The following is a 21,648-nucleotide window of genomic DNA, read 5'->3' on the forward strand; positions in this document are numbered from 1 at the left end:
CCAAGATAACTGGCTTAAAAAGAACTTTCATAATGCACTCATTTCATGAAATTGTTTTATCTGCTTTATTGAGAACTTGGCTATAATTTGTTGTTTACTTAGTCTTTATTATCATTATTTTTTTTTTTTTTGAGACAGAGTCTCAAGCTGTCGCCCTGGGTAGAGTGTCATGGCATCACAGCTCACAGCAACCTCCAACTCTTGGGCTTAAGCAGTTCTCTTGCCTCAGCCTCCCAAGTAGCTGGGACTACAAGACCTGGCTATTTTTTTGTTGTTGTTGTTGTTGCCATTGTTGTTTTAGCTGACCCAGGCCAGGTTCAAACCTATCAGCCTCAGTGTATGTGGCCAGCACCCTACCCACTGAGCTATGGGTATTGCCCTGTTTACCTAGAGTCTTAAAAGGACGGTCTGGGTGAAACAACTCTTCTTTTGGTAAGTTAATAATTAGGGAAAACAGCATCCAAATCAAATTGCCTGCAGGATTTGTTTTGTTACTTTATGTTATGCTTTCTTGGTACTTGCACGTTCTGAAGAAGTAACCCATCAAAAATTCTACGTTCTATGCCAACAACTCATTTGGAATATTATACATTTCCTACAGAAATGACCTGTCTTTATGCACAAGGACAGAATTTTGAGGTATGGTGTTAATGTCCCTTCAGGGATATGTTGTACTATTGGATTGCAGGTTAGAGGAAGCTATAGAAACCTTTCTCCTGGTTTTACCTTTGATAGCTGTGCTTTTGGAGTATAACATGAGCAGCAGGATGTAAATTTTCTAATTTTTTTTAATATGCTGTGAACGTTTTACTTACTCTCTTAAAATAAATTATGAGCTTTTAACAGTAGGAGCTGTCTTTACATGTGAATCCCCAGCATGTAACACACTATCTGGTGCACAAATACCAAGTGAAGAAGTAACTTTCACAGCACCAAAATACAAGGCCCACTTATTAAATGATTAACTTTGTTTGCAACATCTTTATAAGTAATTCAAACATACAATACTATGGTAGGTAGTTAAGACACAGTCCAAAAAAGTCATCAGAAATCTCCAGGAATTGCTTTTTTCTTTCTTTCTTTTTTTTTTTAGAGACAGTCTCACTTTGTCCCCCTCAGTAGAGTGCTGTGGCATCACAGCTCACAGCAACCTCCAGCTTTTGGGCTTAGTTGATTCTCTTGCCTCAGCCTCCTGAGTAACTGGGACTACAGATGCCCGCCACAACGCCCGGGTATTTTTTTGTTGCAGTCTGGCCGGGGCCGGGTTTGAATCCACCACCCTCAGTATATGGGGCCGCCCGAAATTGCTTTTTTTCTAAAGTTGAGGTGAAAGCTTCAGCAATGAAGGAATTGAAACTTCTTTCATCATTGTTTCTAAATAGCAGAAGTTGGTAATATTCAGATCCTCCATTAGCAGAACTGCATCTTGTACCTTTGTTCTTTCTTTGGTGGTTCTCAAGGTTAGTGAGACTGGTGAAATTCTAGGTCTAAGACCCACTTTCAGCAGATTAGGTAATTTACTAGTTCACAATACCAGAAACAGATGGTCTTGGGGAATCAAAAAACACTAGGTATCACCAGATTAGTTCAAGATCTGGTAATGGTTAGTATTTGGCTTACATTTTAGGATACCTTTGTTATGTGTTTCAAAAACTCAATAGGAAGTAAGACAGGTGACTTGAAGATGATTCAGCTGCAAATGACACTAACATTGAGTATAAAAAGGAGCCAGTAAACTTACAAGTTTTACTTTGTAGCTGAGTGCAGTGAGTGGCTCATGCCTGCAATCCCAGTACTTTGGGAGGTCACAACCAGAGGATCACTTGAGGCCAGGAGTTTGAGACCAGACTGAGCAACATAGCAAGACCCCCATCTCTATAAAAAATTAAAAAAAAATAAACCAGGCATGGTTATATGCCCCCGCCCCAGCTACTTGGGAGTCTGAGGCAGGAGGATAACTTAAGCCTAGGAATTTGAGGTCACAGAGAGCCATGACAATGCCACTGTACTCAAGTCCAGACAAAAGAGACCCTATCACAAACTTTTTACACTGGTCTAAACGTTATAGATGTTATTGAAATGGGTATTAAGAATATCTTACTTGACAGTAAAGTAGGGAAGTTCATTTTCACAGGTCAATGAGTGGTTGACAACCAAGGGGACAAGCACTTATTAAATGTCTACTAGTCTAGGCCAGGCATGGTCCTGTAATCCTGGCACTCTGGGAAGCCAAGGTTGGAGAACTGCTTGAACTCAGGAGTTAGAAACCATCCTGAGCAAGAGTGAGACCTCGTCTTTACTAAAAACAGAAAAATTAGTCAGACACTGTGAAAGGCACCTGTAATCCCAGCTACTTGGGAGGCTGAGGCAGGAGGATCGTTTGCACCAGAAGTTTGAGGTTGCTCTGAGCTAGGCTGATGCCACAGCACTCTAGCCTAGGGCAACAATGTGAGATTCTGCCTCAAAAAAAAAAAAATGTACAAACGTCTACTAGTCTACCAAATAACGTATGTCTTAGCTAATCTCAACAACTAGAAGTGAGATTTTTGCAGAGGTTATGAACAATGCTGTGCTGGCAAAGCCATGTTTGGGTGCAGATGAAAATCTGTTAGAGATGAAAATCTGTTTTTGTGACCAGAAAAGAGTTTCAGGAAACTTAGCTCTAGGAGTTAGTAAGGAAAGAAGAAGATGGGTAAAAGTAGGGAGGGTGAGATTTTATTGGCTGTTCATGATTGAGAAAAATCATGGCAGCTAGGTTGTTAGCAATTTCTGTTACCAATTAAAGAAGATGAATGCTGAGCTGGCAGAAAACTGTGACAGTAACTAGAGGAGAAAACCTGCTCTGAAAATACTGGGGGTCAGCAGAGGTGAAATCTCAGACTTTTTAAGATTTCTACATGATATTTATTAACGAGGATTATCACTCATAAATACCACACTGCTGTTTCCTCTCACTTGTTCCCGTGAATAGTTTCTCTTAAGAATAATTAACATGTGTGCAACAGGCAGCTAGATCAAAGTGAAATGAAAGTGCAGGAAAATTTAGTTGAGGTTGAAATTGGAACTAGGTGCTGAGTACCTTCTACAGCTTGTGTAAGGTGAGACAAGGGTCCCACACAATGCCCAGGGCCCTACGTGGCAGCAATGACAGTAAAGAACCAGTAAGATAAGTTGGGACAAATAACCTAACCGTAAGTTCAAAGCAGAATGACTATTCCAGCATAAATGATTACTGACCAACCTCCCTGTATCTTTTCTGAGAATCAGAAGGGAACGATGACAATAACTGAGGCTGCACGGATTCAGTGACACTGCCCATGTGACTTAACCAATCTAATGAAAGAATGATTTAAGTCAAGTTTAGTAACAAATCTTAGAAGTGACCTGTGCCCCTTCAAGTTATATGTTTGTATATAAGGGAAAATTGGCCACAGAACGTATCCACTGGAGATGAGGATTTTTTTTTGACTACTGTAATTACTGGGAATGCCAAAGGTCAGGTCAGTCTAAACATGGGCACTCATACCTAACAGAGCAATAAAAGTTTGAGTCCTTTTCCTCTCTAAAGTTGCCCAGCATACTCAGCATTTCCTTAAAGCAGCTGAGATTGGGGTAAAGAAAGAGGAAGGCATATAACAAAGACATCTGTACCAGAATGTTTATTGCAGCCCAATTCATAATTGCTAAGTCATGGAAGAAGCCCAAGTGCCCATTGACCCATGAATGGACTAGCAAATTATGGTACATGTATACCATGGAATATTATGCAGCCTTAAAGAAAGATGGAGACTTTACCTCTTTCATGTTTACATGGATGGAGCTGGAACATATTCTTCTTAGCAAAGTATCTCAGGAGTGGAAGAAAAAGTATCCAACGTACTCAGCTCTACTATGAAGCTAAACTATAGCTTTCACATGAAGGCTATAACCCAACTATAGCACAAGACTATGGGGAAAGGGCCAAGGAAGGGGAAGGGAAGGGGGAGGTGAGGGTGGAGGGAGGGTGATGGGTGGGGCCGCACCTACAGTGCATCTTAGAAGGGGTACAGGCAAAACTTACTAAAGGCGGAATACAAATACCTACATACAGTAAGAAAATGCCATGACGGCTACGTTGAACAGTTTGATGAGAATATTTCAGATTGTATATGAAACCCGCACATTGTACCCCTTGATGGCACTAATGTACACAGCTATGATTTAACAATAAAAATAAACTAAAAAACAAAAAAAAAAAAGAAAGAGGAAGGCAAAGATGGCACAAAGGAGCAGAGCCATCCAAGGCCAGGAAGCCAGTCTTTTTCATTTAGGTTTCAGGCAGCTGCCTGCTCAAGCTCACCAAATAAACTTCTATACTTCTGCCCAAAGCTCTGTATCTTCAGTGCAAACACCACTTAATATGTTAGAGCAGGGGTCCTCAAACTACGGCCCGCCGAGAACATTGATCCGGCCCTCTGGGTGTTTTTGCCACGGCTGCCTGTCCTGCTACAGTGCGCATGTGTGGAATGTGTGCCGCACTGTCCGACTCCCCTCCTGTCTCTCGACTCCTCTCAGTCGTGGGACTAACTGATGCACACTTGCATCACTTGTTTCAACTAGCAGTGACAAATATGGAACCAGACATTGACCATCTCGTTAGCCAAAAGCAGGCCCATAGTTCCCACTGAAATACTGGTAAACTTGTTGATTTAACTTTAGTTGTTCTTCATTTTAAATATTGTATTTGTTCCTGTTTTGTTTGTTGTTTTTTTTAATTCAAAATAAGATATGTGCAGTGTGCATAGGAATTTGTTCATAGGTTGTTTTTTTTAAACTATAGTCCGGCCCTCCAACAGTCTGAGGGACAGTGAACTGGCCCCCTGTTTAAAAAGTTTGAGGACCCCTGTGTTAGAGGTACTAAGTGATTCTATATTATAAGCAGCTGAGAGATGAGCAGGAAGAAAGAATAAAATAGGCTGAACTGGGGATAACTGAATTGAGACTGGGAGAAATGAATTAGGCATGTAAGCTCTGGGCATTCTGACTCAATAGCTATAACCACATTGCCCATCAGCTGGGAGAGTAAGGCCAACTGTCCCACTGTCTTGATAACATCCTTTCCTCCTCCCATCCAAAGCAGCAAAAACTAAGGTACTATTTAGACAGCCCATGCAACAGAACAAGACCTTGTTACAGCCTTACCAGGTTCACTGCTGTCTGCTCAAGAGGAAGCCAATACACTAAGGTAGCAGGTATTAGTTTAGGTTTAGTTTTGTAAAAAATACCACTTTCTTAAAAAAACAAAACAAAAAATAACAGTCTCACTCTGTCACAGAGTGCCATGTCATCACTGAGCCCTCAAACTTCTTCTGGATCTCAAAGATCCTCTTGCCTCCGCCTCCTGAGCACCTAGGACTATAGGTATGCACCACCATGCCTGGCTAGTTTTTTCTATTTTTATTAGACATGGAGTCTCACTCTTGCTCAGGCTGGTTTCCAACTCCTGAGCTCAAGCAATGCACCCATCTCAGCCTCCCAGAGTGCTAGGATTAAAGGTGTGAGCCATGGCACCCAGCCAATAAACCTACCTTTCTGAAAACAGGTCTATACAAAACCGAGCACACAGAGGTTTAATTGCCAAAAGGTGCCTGTGGCTCAAGGAGTAAGGCACCAGCCCCATATACCAGAGGTGGCAGGTTCAAACCCAGCCCCAGACAAAAAACAAAAAGAAGTCATGCAGTAGGTGAATGAAGAAATAAACTGTGGTACATCCAGACATTATTACTCAGTGCTAAAAAGAACCATCAAGCTGTGAACAGACATGAAGTAAACTTAAATGTATACATTACTAAGTGAAAAAAGCAAATCTAAAAAGATTCTATGATTCTATATGACATTTTGGAGAAGGCAAAACTATGGAGGCAATAAAAAGATTAGTTGTGTCAGGAATTAGAGGGGGACAATGAACAAGTGGAGCACAGAGGATTTATAAGGCTGAGAAACTGTTTGGTATTGATGGATAGGTATCATTTCATATTTGTTGCGTGAATCAGTGCCGCAGAGGAAAAGTCCACAACTGAAATCTCAGAAAGAGGGGAGACTGCAGCTCGCTCAGGCATGCACTGGCCTCAAGTTTATTTCTTACAAGCTTATATACTTTTTTTTTTTTTTGCAGTTTTTGGCTAGGGCTGGGCTTGAACCCACCACCTCCGGCATATGGGGCCAGCGCCCTACTCCTTTGAGCCACAGGCACCACCCAAGCTTATGTACTCTTAATAACACTAAGTTTTGCACATACACTTTCTAATAATAAAACTAATTGGCAGCTAATGATTTATATGCTAAGAGTACAAACTATACAAAGCAACCACAAAAACTTATTCAGCCGTTTGTCTGAGAAAACAGGTGCACCCTTTAACTGAGATGCACATTAACTTATCTTGCTTTCCACTCCCAAGGTCCCTTTCAGGAAATTTCAGTCTGGCTCCTGTAGGAGTTGGGAGGGTCTTAAAGGAACATCCCTTCATATGGACTCTGAGAAAGCTTCTTCAAACATAAGTCAGTGGCACTCGAAGTTACACTGAGGTTACACATATTTCCCAAACCTATACAATGTGCAACACCAAGAGTGAACCCCAATGTAAACTATGGCCTTTGGGTGATAATGATGTGTTAATGTAGGTTCATCAGTTATAATGACAGCAGGGCAGGGAGAAAGGGTATATGAGAACTCCACTTTGTGCTCAGTTTTGCTGGGAACCAACTAAATCTGCTCTAAAACAGTCTACTAAAAAACAGACAAAACAAAAATAACCATGTAAAAAGAAAAGAAAAAAAGGTTGCCTGCAGAGTTTAAATAGGTTGCAGGTGTGGAGGATGAGGGATAAAACACAATGGTAAATTAAGGACCGGGACCTTGTCCCAGACCAATAATGACAGATGTGTATGTCATGAAATAAAGAGTAAATTAACTCAACGCTCTTCACTGTCAATCCGAAAGAAAAAGAGATTATGTGTATGTGCTTTGTCTAATACATCATATCAGGCTTAGGAGGTTATATGTCGTATTTTGACCCACTATACATCCATTGTCCTCACGTGTTCATATTCTGAATACACTGAGTAAAAAGTAATCATCTCCTAAGTAAGGTGAAAACTAGAATCTAAATTAAACTGTTTTACATCACACACCCACGCAAAAATTGTCTTGCATTTATACCTCTTCATACCTTAGTATTACTTTTTTTAAAACTGTTTTGCCCTGATTTCCTTACACTTGCTGCCAACTGGTGGCGTTAGGACGCAGTAACTAATTTCACCATTCACATCTAGGAAGGACAGAATGGCGTGGTGTTCGGACTGTGAGCTTCGCATATTATTCTTTGAGTTCCAGTAATTTACCTTCCAAAGACTGCTAGAGGAAAAGGCTTAAAGTCTCTTCTAAGATTTCTCTGGGCCGTTAATACCTCATCGCAGCAAAACCTAAGAGCAAATTCTAATGGACCACAAGTTTCTAGCAGGAGGAATGTCTATGAGATAGGAAACAAAGAGCCACTGTCTCCCCAGACTCCAGATCTAGCCTCACCGACCGCTGGACTCCAGCGGCTCGGAGTACCACTGGAGCAACCTCGGAAACAGCTGGGACTGTGCGCATTCGATCCCCGGCTATTCCTCGCTGAGGCACCAGGTGGCGCAGCAGGGCAGCGGGAGACAATGCGCTTGCGCGACTGACGGGCAGTGCCGGGAGACAGCGTTTCCAGGTTCCTTTGGTTTCCGCGGGCGGCATGAAGACCGCAGATGGCGCCAGAGCAACTGGCAACGAGGGGCCACGGAAGCTGGCTCTCTGCGTCCTCTGCGGCCTGCCTGCTGCAGGAAAGTCGACCTTCGCGCGCGCGCTCGTCCACCGACTGCGGCAGGAACAGGCCTGGGCCGTCGGCGTCGTCGCGTATGATGACGTCATGCCCGATGCGTTCCTCGACGAAGCGAGAGCGCGGCCGCCGGTCAGTGCGGAGGGGCGGGGCCTGTTGGTTATTTGCTTTGAGCGCCTCTGTGTCCTAGACTGCGCCTGACGTGGGCGGGGAGACCTGGACAGGAGCAGAGACGGGAGTTGGAGAAAAGTGCAGCGGGGTTAATATAGTTATTCCAAGGAGTGAATGAGTTGGCTATAGACATCTATCTTAAAACATTTACCAACAGCCGTTGTAGAATGATGTCTTATAGAAGTTTATATGTACGTTTGGTGCATGTATATACTGTGTATTCTGTACAATGGAGTGTTTAGACAAGGTTAAGTGGAAATTTCCTGTGGTCAGATGAAATCTTGAAAATCCGTAGGGAAGTTTCTCATTAGGAGAAGGAAAGATTCTCTAAAAATTCCAACAGAGGCAGTTTAACATCTAGGCACGGCGCATCCAGCTTTTGTGGGGCTTAAGTTTGTATAACTTGCAGAACCGTCTTTAAGAAATAGTATACAAATTATAGATAACAAAATTGCTTTGGGTTCCTCACAGGAACAAAGCGTCTGAACTAATGAAGGGTCTGGCCTCTGAAGCTTAATCTTCATTCATTTCAGGGGAAATCTGCCTCTGCTAGTATTGGAAAAGATGGCTATTTCTTAGTTGAACCACAAAAGGAAGAAATAGACTTGTATTCATACTCAGCATGGTGAGGTGCAACCTCTTGGAGAAGCATGTGAAAGCTGAGACCACTGGGGGAAAGTGGATTGATGTCTGTCATCTAATGCTAAGCAAATACCCTTTGGAATATTCTGAAATTGTAAATTGTTACTTTTGTTGTCTAGTGCTTGAATGTGAATGTATTTACATAATCAAATGCAAATATTATTTGACTCCACTTTATAAGTATATATGCCAAAATACAGTACATGTAAGTGGGTGGAAAAATTCTGGGCCTCGCCTGTAGCAGAGTTTATCTACTTTCTTATTCTTTGTTAATTGTGAGGTAAATACAATATCAGGGTAGCACAGGATTTACTTGGATGATAGTACCGTCACCACTTAGGAGAAAGCCAGAAGTTGTTGATAGAGATTGCTGTGTTTGCTGGCTTTTTCCATACTTAATATATTTTGTCCAGGCGGTAGGACCCATCGGTTCAATCTCAGCAGTGGTAAGGCGTGGACAAGCAGGAGAGGGACCTTGATCTTTGTCCTCTTGTTTTCCCTCAAGCTTTGACTTCTTAACTATATAGGAGTTTTCCAGGCAGAAGGAATGGTATATACAAGGCATGGAGGCATAAGAAACCAGATGTGTTACAGAACAAATAGTTCAGTATTGTGAGCTTTAATATGTGATGGGGTGGCAATGAGGCCCTACTGGCCTAATATATATTGCAATTCTTTGGTCTTTTGTAGCCATTCCAGTGGAAAGTGCTTAGACTGGAACTGTTAAAGTACCTGGAATACTTCTTAATGGCTGTCATTAATGGATGTCAGATGTCAGCCCCACCCAACAGGACTGAAGCCATGTGGGAAGATTTTATAACCTGCTTAAAGGAACAAGATCTGATATTTTCTGCAGAGTCTGAGGCCCAGTCTTCCTACATCATAATGAAAACTGCTGTTTCTAGACCTTTGCTTTTGATTTTAGATGACAACTTTTATTATCAAAGTATGAGATACGAAGTCTACCAGCTGGCTCGGAAATGTAATTCAACATTTTTTCCTTACACACAGAGACATACATTCACATATCAAAATCACTATCATCTTCAGTGAGAATGTATTGTAATTGGATTAGGAGGTTAAGGTTGATTTATTTTATTTATTGATTGATTGATTTTTGAAGACATTCTCACCTTGTCCACCCTTGGTAGAGTGCTGTGGTGTCATAGCTCATAGCAACCTCAAATTCTTGGACTCATCATTCTCTTACCTCAGCCTCCCAAGTTAGTGGGACTATAAACAGCTGGGGCTATAAGTAGCTGGGACTACAGGCACCTGCCACAATGCCCAACTAGTTTTAGAGACAAGGGGTCTTACTCTTGTTCAGGCTGGTCTGGAACTCCTGAGCTCAGGCAATCCATCTGCCTCCCAGAGTGCTAGGGTTACAGGTGTGAGCCACCACACCCGGCCTGATTTACTTAATTTTAAAATCAGCGGTGCATCTTACAAGGGTATATGTGAAACTTGGTAAACGGTCTGTGAAGCTAGTGAATGATGCCCCATGATTATATCAATGTACACAGCTATGATTTAATAAAAAAATAAATAAATAAAAGCTGGATGTGGGCGGCACCTGTGGCTCAGTCAGTAAGGCGCCAACCCCAAATACCGAGGGTGGCGGGTTCAAACCCGACCCCGGCTGAACTGCAAACAAAAAATAGCCGGGTGTTGTGGCGGGCGCCTGTAGTCGCAGCTACTCAGAAGGCTGAGGCAAGAGAATCGCTTAAGCCCAGGAGTTAGAGGTTGCTGTGAGCTGTGTGATGCCATGGCACTCTACCGAGGGCCATAAAGTGAAACTCTGTCTCTATAAAAAACAAACAAACAAACCCAGCCCTTGTCAAAAACTGCAAAAATAAATAAATAAATAAATAAAAGCTGGATGTAGTGGTGCCTGTGGCTCAAAGGGGTAGGGTACCATCCTCATATGCTGGAGGTGGTGGGTTCAAGCCCAGCCCCGGCCAAAAATAAATAAATAAAAGCTGGATGTTCAGGTGGGCATGGTGGCTCACACCTATGATCTTAGCACTCTGGGAGGCTGAGGTGGGTGAATAGCTTGAGCTCAGGAGTTGGAGACCAGCCTGAGCAAGAGCAAAACCCCATCTCTACTAAAAATAGAAAAACTAGTCAGGCATAATGGTGTACACCTGTAGTCCCAGCTTCACGGAGGCTAAGGCAAGAGGATGGCTTGAACCCAGGAGTTTGAGGTTGCTGTGAGCTGGGACACCATGGCACAACCCAGGGCAACAGAGTCAGACTTTGTCTCAAAATAATAAATAAATAATAAAAGGTGGATGTTTGGTATTGCAAATGAATTGTAATTGGCATCATTTGCACAATATATTTTCCTACTGTAATTGGCATAATTTGCACAATATATTTTCATATTTTGGGAAATATGAAATTTGCATAATGTATTTTCATATTTTGGAAAAATAGTACACCAATAATTTTATGGTTTTAAACTATTTTCAGATTCGTTAGGCTTTTGCCAACTCTTTTTAGATTGTCCTCTGGAGACCTGTTTACAAAGGAATGGCCAGAGACCACGGGCACTGCCTGCAGAGACCATCCACCTGATGCAAAGAAAGATAGAAAAGCCCAACCCTGAGAAAAATGCTTGGGAACACAACAGCCTCACAATTCAGAGTCCAGCATGTGCTTCAGAGGCCAGGTATTCTGCAAACGCTTTACCCGTGTTTGCTTTGTTAATCCTCACACAGGTCTTGGAAGAGGACAAGGAAACTGAAATGGAAAAGTGTAGTTTGTCCGGAATCACCAAATTTGTAACAGCTGAGATTTGAACTCAAGTTTATCTGCAAATGCCTGTGCTTAACTGTGAGGATTATATTAATGCTCCCTCCCAGAATTTAGAGCAGGGAACTCAGAGTAGAACACATCTTTGATGCTCTTGTTAAAACAGCATAGTTTGGTAGGTGTGGCAAACTCAGTTCCTCAGTTGGTGCTGAGCATAGGCCAAGAAAAGCATTTCTGTAGGCCAAGATTAGGAATAAAACTTTATTTTATATTAGATTAAGGGAAGAGAGTGGGGGGAGAAGAGAAAGAGAAAAGACTGAGAAAGGGTAAGATGGAGAGGGGGAAGAGAGAGAAAAGGAGCGAGAGAATGGTGTGGCATCCTGAAGAAAGAATGCCAGCTCTGAGGTCCTGTGGGTAGCTGAATTTAAGGGTGAAAAATACTAAAGAATTAATTGCAGGTGCATTCACAAGGCATTGTGAATGTGAATACTGTTTTTTCTATGGTAAAGTTGAAGACAGACATTTTTCCGGTCTTTAGGCCTGCTTGTTCATCCTTCCAGGACACTTAGGAATTACTTGAGGCTTAAAAGAACAAATTCTTCTTTTTTTTTTTTTGTAGAGACAGAGTCTCACTATGTCACCCTTGGTAGAGTGCTCTGGCGTCACAGCTTACAGCAACCTCCAACTCCTGGCCTTAGGCAATTCTCTTGCCTCAGCCTCCCAAGTAGCTGGAACTACAGGCGCCCGCCACAATGCCCCGCTATTTTTTTGTTGCAGTTTGGCCAGGGCCGGGTTTGAACCCGCCACCCTCGGTATATGGGGCCGGTGCCTTACCACTGAGCCACAGTCACCACCCAAAAGGAACAAATTCTAAAAGATGAAGCTGGGAAATGTAAAGAGAATTTACGTTTCCTTTTGGTCTGGCACCTAAGTGGTTTGAGGAAGAGGCAGGAGAAAGAAGGCAGGCAGAGATTGCAGTTTTTATTAAAAACCTGTGAGTTAATAATTTTTTTATTTTATCACTGCAAAGATGACTATCCTTAACAGTTTAAGTAGATTACCTTGTAGTTTCCTTTTCCTTTTTTTGTTGAGATAGAGTCTTACTCTGTCACCCTCAGTAGAGTGCCATGGCGTCATAGCTCACAGCAACCTCAAACTCTTGGGCTCAAGCAATCCTCTTAACTCAGCGTCTCAAGTAGCTGGGACTACAGGTGCCTGTCACAATGCCTGGCTAGTTTTTCTGCTTTCAGTAAAGATGAGATCTGCCTCTTGGTCAGGCTGGTCTACTGCTGAGCTCAAGCAATCCACAGCCTCACCTCAGCCTCCCAGAGTGCTAGAATTATAGGTATGAGCCACCACATCTAGCCTCTTATAGAAAGAAATCTATTAAAGAGTGGTATTGGGCTCGGCACCCATAGCTTAGTGGTTAGGGTGCCGGCCACATACACCAGGGCTGGCAGGTTTGAACCTGGCCGGGGCCTGCTAAGCAATAATGACAACTACAACAAAAAATAGCCAGGCGTTGTGGTGGGCGCCTGTAGTCCCACCTACTTGGGAGGCTGAGGCAAGAGAATCGCTTCAACCCAAGAGTTTGAGGTTGCTGTGAGCTGTAATGCCTTGGCACTCTACTGAGGGTGACATAGTGAGACTCTGTCTCAAAAAAATAAATGAAAAATGAAGAGCGAAACGGGTACTGAGTCCTACTGTGCCTCAAGCTCACCATCGTTACCCTGCTTATGTATCTGTGAGACTTACAGGCTGGGCTGTCTGATGCATTTCACTCATGATATGTCTTGAGAGTTCTAGAGCGGTACCTCTCTAGTAGAAATTTTACTGATAATGGAAGTGTTCTGTGTTTGCATTGTCTGATAAGGTAGCCACTAGCTACGTTTAACTATTGAGCACTTAAAAGTAGCTAGTACAAGTGATAAATTTTTAATTCAGTTTAATTTTAATTAATTTAAACTTCAATAGCTTCTATGGCTAGTGGCTGGTTACATTGGAAGGCACCAGTTCTAGAGGTACACTATCCATGTTTCCTTACTTCCTTCCTGTTGTCTACGAAGGATCAGTAATTTTTAAAAGCTAAGGTTTTAAACTCATTTCACAAAATATTTTGTTCTCAGTGAAAAGTATAAGTTGGTGGTGCCCAGAGACTAGACGGAGAGTTGTTGTTCAAATCAGGTTTATTGAAAGGGGAGGGTGACCCACCTGGGCAGTGTAAAGGTGTTGTCTGCAGCCTGGGGGCAGTTAGAGGCCCCTTTTACATGGGGCTGTTGGTGGTGGGCAAATTTCCCAGCTTGCCCTGGAAGGTTAGAGTTCTTTGGTGCAAACTTCTGGGAGTGGGGCTAACCAGATCCTTTGCATCTTTGTCTTAGGCGGAGAGGAGAAGGAGGAAAGGAACAGTTCACGCGAGGCTGCCTAGGCCCCCTCACCCTCAGGATACAGTTTCCATGGTTTTTTTTTTTTTTTTTTTGTTGGGGATTCATTGAGGGTACAATAAGCCAGGTTACACTGATTGCAATTGTTACATAAAGTCCCTCTTGCAATCATGTCTTGCCCCCATAAAGTGTGACACACCCCAAGGCCCCACCCACCTCCCTCCTTCCCTCTTTCTGTTCCTCCCCATAACCATAATTGTCATTAATTGTCCTCATAGCAAAATTGAGTACATAAGATTCATGCTTCTCCATTCTTGTGATGCTTTACTAAGAATAATGTCTTCCACATCCATCCAGGTTAATACGAAGGATGTAAAGTCTCCATTTTTTTTAATAGCTGAATAGTATTCCATGGTATACATATACCACAGCTTGTTAATCCATTCCTGGGTTGGTGGGCATTTAGGCTGTTTCCACATTTTGGCGATTGTAAATTGAGCTGCAATAAACAGTCTAGTACAAGTGTCCTTATGATAAAAGGATTTCTTTCCTTCTGGGTAGATGCCCAGTAATGGGATTGCAGGATCAAATGGGAGGTCTAGCTTGAGTGCTTTGAGGTTTCTCCATTCTTCCTTCCAGAAAGGTTGTACTAGTTTGCAGTCCCACCAGCAGTGTAAAAGTGTTCCCTTCTCTCCACATCCACACCAGCATCTGCAGTTTTGAGATTTTGTGATGTGGGCCATTCTCACTGGGGTTAGATGATATCTCAGGGTTGTTTTGATTTGCATTTCTCTAATATATAGAGATGATGAACATTTTTTCATGTGTTTGTTAGCCATTCGTCTGTCGTCTTTAGAGAAAGTTCTATTCATGTCTCTTGCCCATTGATATAAGGGATTGTTGGCTTTTTTCCTGTGGATTAATGTGAGTTCTCAGCGCCTGTGGCTCAGTTTCCATGCATTTTATAAAGTTAACACACTGTAAAAATAACCCCCCCAAACAAACTTTGAACTAATTGACTGTTGTTTAGACTGGTAATAAGCTACTGGTATACTTTCTAATTTTAACTTGTCATAATATCCTGAAACTTTGAGCAGGCACATAACCAGTTGATTGCTACTTTTTCTGGAATACTTAAAATTGTTTCCTTCGGAAGTAGACAGCTGGTTGAGGCACTGAGATGTCCCAGGAGAGCAGCATAAGGTCACCATCCCTGCTGAGAGACTCGTTATACCCAGTCCTTGTTAGAAGCAGAGAGAGCATAGGCTTCAATTAGTGTTGCTGCCACCCCTTACCAGAATCTCCCTAAGTGTGGGAAAGGAATTCTCATAAATGTGACAAGAGTGCAGCCATTTTTAGAAAAACACCTTAGAAGCCAGCAGCAAGTCTCCCTTTCCAGACTCCTGGAGTATTTTAAGGCCAGAGTTCTTGGAAATACTATACCTATATCCTGGCTGATAGTAGTGATACACCCATAACCCTGACCCGAACTAGAGATGAGCCCTGTGAGGTACCCATTCTGGGCACTTCCCCATTCCAGCTATACTGATGGGGCTAACAAAAGCCTTTTGCAATTGTATGGGAGCAGAGCTGACTCCTGGTCACTCTCCATTCTCCTTACCCCTTTGTTAAAGTCTTTCCTTGTCGCTGGACTGGACGCCTCTCCTTTCTTTCAGACCCTCACCACAGTTCTATCCAGAAACTCTCTTACCGGATAAGCAGAAGCCAGAAAGACAAGACTGAGCATCTTTGTTTAGGGAACAAAACAGAACTCTTGGCAGCCAACAGTACAGCACTTGATAGGAAAAGAGAGAATGACTTCAAAGTTTATTGACTTGAGTCTTCATAAATGACTATTTTTCAATGAGGGGGGTTTGGCTTATCTATTTTGAGCTACTCTGTTGGATTTTGCAGGTGGAAGGTAGCTTCTGTATCATAGTTATTTTCCTTTTGGCAAAGATCTTGCATTACAGCAGTTTTATTCCTCTAAAATTCAATTTAGGTTTCATAAATATAAGTTCTTAGAAAAACAGAGATGCTTGATACATGGATTTATTATATTTTATCACACTTTCTCTATAGCCTGGAGGTGACTGATTTGTTGCATATTGCCTTGGAAAATCCAGTCAAATATGTTGAGGACAATATGGAACAAAAGGTATGTCTTCCAATATAGATGTGTTGTAAATGAGGGACAACAGCTTTGTGTAGGAAGATCTTTTTTGAGCTAAATGTAAAAAATAAGTAAAACATGAAAAGTGCTTTGTCACTGACAGGCACCTCACCAGCATTCAGCTGCTGACCCCTGGTCACAGTGTGCACTGCATGGGCAGGGTGGGAATGTTTCACACCACGGAAATTGGCAAACACTACAGATAGGTTTGGGATTTATCTCTCAAGAGCCCGGTATTAGATATTCACCAGCATATCACTGCCAACGTAGAAGCCAGTTTATGCCTGGATGTAATCCATGTGGACTCTCTTCACTTAAACCTTGTTTTTGGTCCCTTCAAATACACGCCACCTGTACTTTCACCATTTCCTTTCTAAAACTGTACGTAACTGTTGCAATAACAATATCTGTACTATCTAGGAAACAGACAGAATCATTTGTTCAACTAACATTCTTCATAAAGTGGATCAGACACTCCGAAGAATTGTGTCTCAGACGATGAAGGAAGCAAAAGGTATGTTGTAAGTGCAGAAAAACACAGATAATGTAATAAAAAGCAACACGAGACACAACAGAGCATTGATTATGGCCATAAACTTGTTTCTCAAGTTAATGAATTTTTTTGTTTGTTTAAAGGCACACATTAAATTTGCAGACCATAGGGACAGAGAATCTACTTTCCCATTTCTAATGTCTAATTCGGTATTGTGAAATTGTATCTTTTATCACTGCAAAATTCTTTTCAGTTTTCTAATATGTTTTACTGGCAGGGGGTATAAAAGGTCATTAATTTCCGTGTTTAAAAAAAAAAAAAAAAAGGTATGTTGTGTCAGTTTCATGCTGTTTAGCTGGTGTGATAAATGACGTTTTGTAGCTGCCACTGTTCCCCTGACACTCAGGAAGTTTGTTTTCAGTCATAGAAGTTTATAGCATGTTTCCAGTTTAAAGATGCAATTTAGTTAAATATAAAAATACCACCTGTGGAATTAAGTATCCATCTAATCAATTTTTACTGAGTTTTACTCTGTACTGGGTCTTATCCTAGACGCTAGGGAATCAGCAGGGAGCAGAATGTTCTAGTGAGAAAGACAAGAAATAGTTGGATGAATATATGACAGTGCTTTGAAGAAACATAAAACAGGGGGAGGCAGTGTCAGTGAAGGGAGAATTTGTGTTTTAAAGGGTAATCAGGGAGACTTCTCAGAGATGGCATTTCAGCAAAGATGTGAATGAAGGGAAGGAGCAAACTGTGCAGTTCTCTGGCGGTTCATTCCAGGCAGTGGACACATCAAACACAAAAGCCCAGAAGTAGAATGGTTTGGAATGTTCTAGAACAAAGAGGCCATTGAGCATGGGGGGAAGGAAGGAAGGTGGCAAGGTAGTCAGGGGCCAGGTTGAAGATCAGCACAGAGTTTGAACAAGGTCAATGTTCTAAGTCTGAATTCATATAATAGATGGAATGTGTGGTAAATATAATTTTAGAAAATAATTCCTTTCAGTTTTAAATATTGACTTATTGCTGTATTCAGAATTTGATTTAAAAAAAACCCAGCTAACATTTTTGGAGTGCTTTTTATGTATTAAGCGCATTACAAATATTGTTTCTAATCTTTACAATCCTAAGAGGTATAGTTTTACAAATGGAGAAATAGAAGTGTAAAGAAGATCAAGCAATTTGCCTAAGGCTACTGAACACGGGGTGTTCAGAGTTAAGTCTGATTCCACCTGCGCTTTCCATCGTGCTCCCAGGTACCACCAGCACGTATATTACCTTTATAGAAGCCCAGAACATTGAAAAGGAAACAAACTAATCCTATTGTGGTTTTTATCTTTTTTTTAAATTTCTGCCTTTCGTGAAAATAACTGTTTTCAAATTTTTTTTAGGCCATGACCCCTAATGAGATTTTTATGTTGTAACCCAGTACCTGAACTCACATGTGTGGAAGCAAAAGCTCCACAGAACACCCTCACATATTTAATGAACTCTGTGTTCTAAAGGATGTCATTTTAGACAAACAATGGTTGCCACAAAAAATGGATCACAAAACAAACTTTGAAAAACTGAGGACTGCAACAGAAATGGCAGCATAATTAGAATTCAGACAAAAGTAGTTCCAGGGGCTCTTGCTCTGTCAGTGAAAGGGATGGGGTGGATAGGGTTATGTTCCCAAATCACTCTTGACTCACTTCCCACCCATTAAAAAATTACAGATTTTGTGTGTGTGTGCGTGGGGGGGTAATACTAGTTTTCAGATCTATGCATAAATAAAATTAAAAATTGAGCTTCGCTATCCTAAGTGAAGTAAAAAGACAACTCACAAATGGGAGAAAATATTTCAAAATATTATAAGATGCAAACATGCATCCCATAAGGGACTTGTTTCCAAAATAAAGAACTCTTACCCCTCAATAGTAAAAACAAATAACCCAATTTTTAAAATGGGCAAAAGATCTGAATAGACATTTTTCCAAAGAAGATATAAAATGAACAATAACCACGTGAAAACATACTCAACATCATTTGTCATCAAGAAAATACAGGCCTAGTGCAGTGGCTCATGCCTGTAAGCCTAACACTCTGGGAGGCCAAGGAGAGTGGATAGCCTGAGGTCACAGCCTGAGCCAGAGTGAGAGCTCAGTCTCTAAAAGTAGCTGGGCAATGTAGTGGGTACCTGTAGTCCCAACTATTTGGGAGGTTGAGGCAAGAGAATAGCTTAAGCCCAAGAGCTTGAGGTTGCTGAGAGCTGTGACATAATGGCACCCTACTGAAAGTGACAAAGTAAGACTCTGTGTCTCAACAAAAAAATAAAAGAAAGAAAAAAATTCAAATCAAAATCATAATGAGATACCACTTCATACCCACTAGGATGCCTAGATTAAAAAATCCAAGTATTGGGGCCTTGGGCAGTGGCTCTCACCTAGGACTCTGGAAGGCCAAGGTGGGAGGATTCTTTGAACTCAAGAGTTTAAGACCAGCCCAATCTAGAGTGAGACCCCTGTCTTTACTAAAAACATAAAAATTAGCCATGGGTTGTGGCAGGCCCCTATAGTCCCAGTTACTCAGGAGGCTGAGAGACAAGGATCACTTGAGCCCAGGAGGTTGAGGTTGCTGTGATCTATGATAATGCCATGGCACTGTACCCCAGGCACAGAGTGAGACTTTCTCAAAATTTAAAAAAAAGTCCAAGTGGCACCAGTGGCTCAAAGGAGTAAGGCGCCAGCCCCATATGCTGGAGGTGGTGGGTTCAAACCCAGTCCTGGCCAAAAACTGCAAAAAAAAAAAAAAAAAGAAAAGAAAAAAGTCCAAGTGCTTTTGAGAATGTGGAGAAATGGGAACCTTCACATTTCTGGTGAGAACGTAAAATGGTGCAGCTACTCCGGAAAACATGCAGACAGTTTCTCAAATATAGTTACCATGTGACCCATTCCATTCCTAGGTATATGCCCAAGAGAGATGAAAACATGCTCACACAAAAACCTGCACTCAACTGTTTAAAGCAGCATTATTCACAGTAGCCAAAAGATGGAAACAAGCCAGATGCCCATCAGCTGACAAATAGATCAACAAAATTTGGTCTGTCCATACAATGGAATAGCACCATTCAGCCATGAAAAGGGATGAATTACTGATAGATGCTATGGAACATAGAATAACCTTGAAAACACGATGCAAAGTGAAGGAAGTCAGTTACAAAAGACCACATATTCTATGATTCCAGTTATATGATATGTCCACAGAGACAAGTCTTGAGACAGGAAGATTGGAGGTGGAGAGAAGGATGGAGTGGGTAGGAAGATGAGAGCTCTAGGATATGGGTTTGCTTTTGAGATGATGAAAATTAACTGTAGTGATGGTTGCAAATATCTGTGAATATCCTAAAAACCATCATCGTACACTTTAAAGGGGTAAATTATATGGAATGTAAACTATATTTCAGTAAAGCTATCAAAAAATAAAATTCAGGCCAGGCATGGTGGTTCACACCTGTAATCCTAGCACTCTTGGAGGCCAAGGCAGGTAAATTGCTTGAGCTCAGGAGTTGGGAGACCAGCCTGAGCAAAAGTGAGACCCCCATCTCTACTAAAAAATAGAAAAAACTAGCTGGCTGTCGTGCTGGACACCTATAGTCCCAGCTACTCAGGAGGCTGAGACCAGAGAATCACTTGAGCCCAGGAGTTTAAGATTGCTGTCAGCTGTGATGCCATGGCACTCTAGCAAGACTTTTGTCTCCAAATGAATGAATGAATGAATGAACAAAAATCTATATCTCAGTAACACTACCCACATGTGGCTAGTAGCTGCTGACTTGAATTTAGCGGCTGTACATTTCCATTGCAGAATGTTATATTGGACTCCTGCCTAGATGTGATTTATCAGTTTCAAAACTAAATTGTGTACCATTTAAGTTGATCATGGGGGAAAAAAACCCTAAATTGTGATTTTCTATTTCTGCTTTTTTTGCTTTTCTACGTGTTAGTTCAGTAAGATAGTAAGCTAGCTATCATGGCTCTTCTTAACAAAAATCCCTTTCAAGTTTCTTTTCTGCTCATTCTTTTCATAGCAAGTTTTTTATTTATTTATTTATTTTTTTTGAGACAGTCTCACTTTGTGCCTGGGGTAGAGTGCCATGGCATCATAGCTCACAACCTCAAACTCTTGAGCTCAAGCAATCCTCTTGCCACAGACTCTCCAGTGCCTGCAACTACAGGCATCTGTCATGATGCCTGGCTAGTTTTTCTATTTTTAGTAGAGATCAGGTCTAGCTCTTGCTCAGGCTGGTCTCCAGCTTCTGAGCCAGGTGATTCACCCACCTCATCCTCTCAAAAGTGCTAGGATTACAGGCCAGAGCCACCGTGCCTAGCCCATGGCAAGTTCCTTAAATTCTTTTGTTTCAGATGACTTTTGTGTATCATATGGTGACCTTCTGTTTGTATATTACACTAACTCAATTGTAATTAATTATAGCATCTGACTAGTTTGTCACAGGGGTATCCAACCTTTTTTTTCTTTCATTGGAAGAATAAGAGTTGTCTTGGGCCACGAATTAAGTACACAAACATTAATGAAAGCTGATTAGCAACAAAAGGTCCCTCTATATTCTTAATGATATCCAACATCACAGATAAGCAAAAAAAAACCTTACAAAATCAGTATACAGCCTGCAGGCCACAGGTTGGCCACCCCTAGTAAAGTAATCAAATCAATTTTCTGATGTCATTAGCCCAGATTGCTTTACTTTACACAAATAATCTGAGAATATCTTTTTATTTTAGATGAACAAGTGCCTCCTCACAACTTGAAGTTTCTAGCAGAAGAACTTAATAAGCTCAAAACAGAGTTTTTGGAAGACCTAAGACAAGGAAACAAAAAATATCTGTGCTTTCAACAAATTATTGACATATCAGATGTCATTTCTTTTTTTAATTATGAGAAAGATAAGATTGTACTGAAGTATTTTTCAAAGCAGCATTAAAATTGCTGAATTTCCAATCAAATACCTGATTCTGGTAACTTTCTGCAAACAAGTTAACAAATTGTTTAACAAATTGCTGAAACAATTTTGTGTTGTCACTATTGTACATTGCCAAGACCATTCTTTTTTAAAGAAAAAAATCAGTTCATTCTGAAAGATTCATTTGTCGTAACAGAAATTACTTGTCATTTAATTAAGCACAGAAG

The 21,648-nt window shown here is 41.3% G+C and overlaps 1 protein-coding gene across 4 annotated transcripts; it reads left to right on the forward strand.

The window, feature by feature from the left end:
* Window positions 1-6,245: 6,245 nt before the first annotated feature.
* On the forward strand, window positions 6,246-21,459 carry PSTK (phosphoseryl-tRNA kinase). Of its 4 annotated transcripts, none has more exons than XM_053584782.1 (6): window positions 6,246-7,979; window positions 9,351-9,642; window positions 11,133-11,331; window positions 15,878-15,953; window positions 16,389-16,482; window positions 21,243-21,459. In XM_053584782.1, exons 1-6 carry the CDS (start codon window positions 7,764-7,766, stop codon window positions 21,440-21,442), a joined length of 1,077 nt encoding a protein of 358 aa, XP_053440757.1. In that variant the 5' UTR covers window positions 6,246-7,763; the 3' UTR covers window positions 21,443-21,459. The 4 variants fall into 4 exon arrangements, with proteins under 4 accessions (XP_053440757.1, XP_053440758.1, XP_053440759.1 ...); XM_053584783.1 differs by having other exon boundaries at window positions 11,163-11,331; XM_053584784.1 differs by lacking the exon at window positions 21,243-21,459 and adding an exon at window positions 17,601-18,097.
* The last annotated feature ends 189 nt before the right edge of the window (window positions 21,460-21,648 follow it).

Source organism: Nycticebus coucang, chromosome 3, assembly GCF_027406575.1.
Source record: "Nycticebus coucang isolate mNycCou1 chromosome 3, mNycCou1.pri, whole genome shotgun sequence".
NCBI classification, from domain to species: domain Eukaryota; kingdom Metazoa; phylum Chordata; class Mammalia; order Primates; family Lorisidae; genus Nycticebus; species Nycticebus coucang.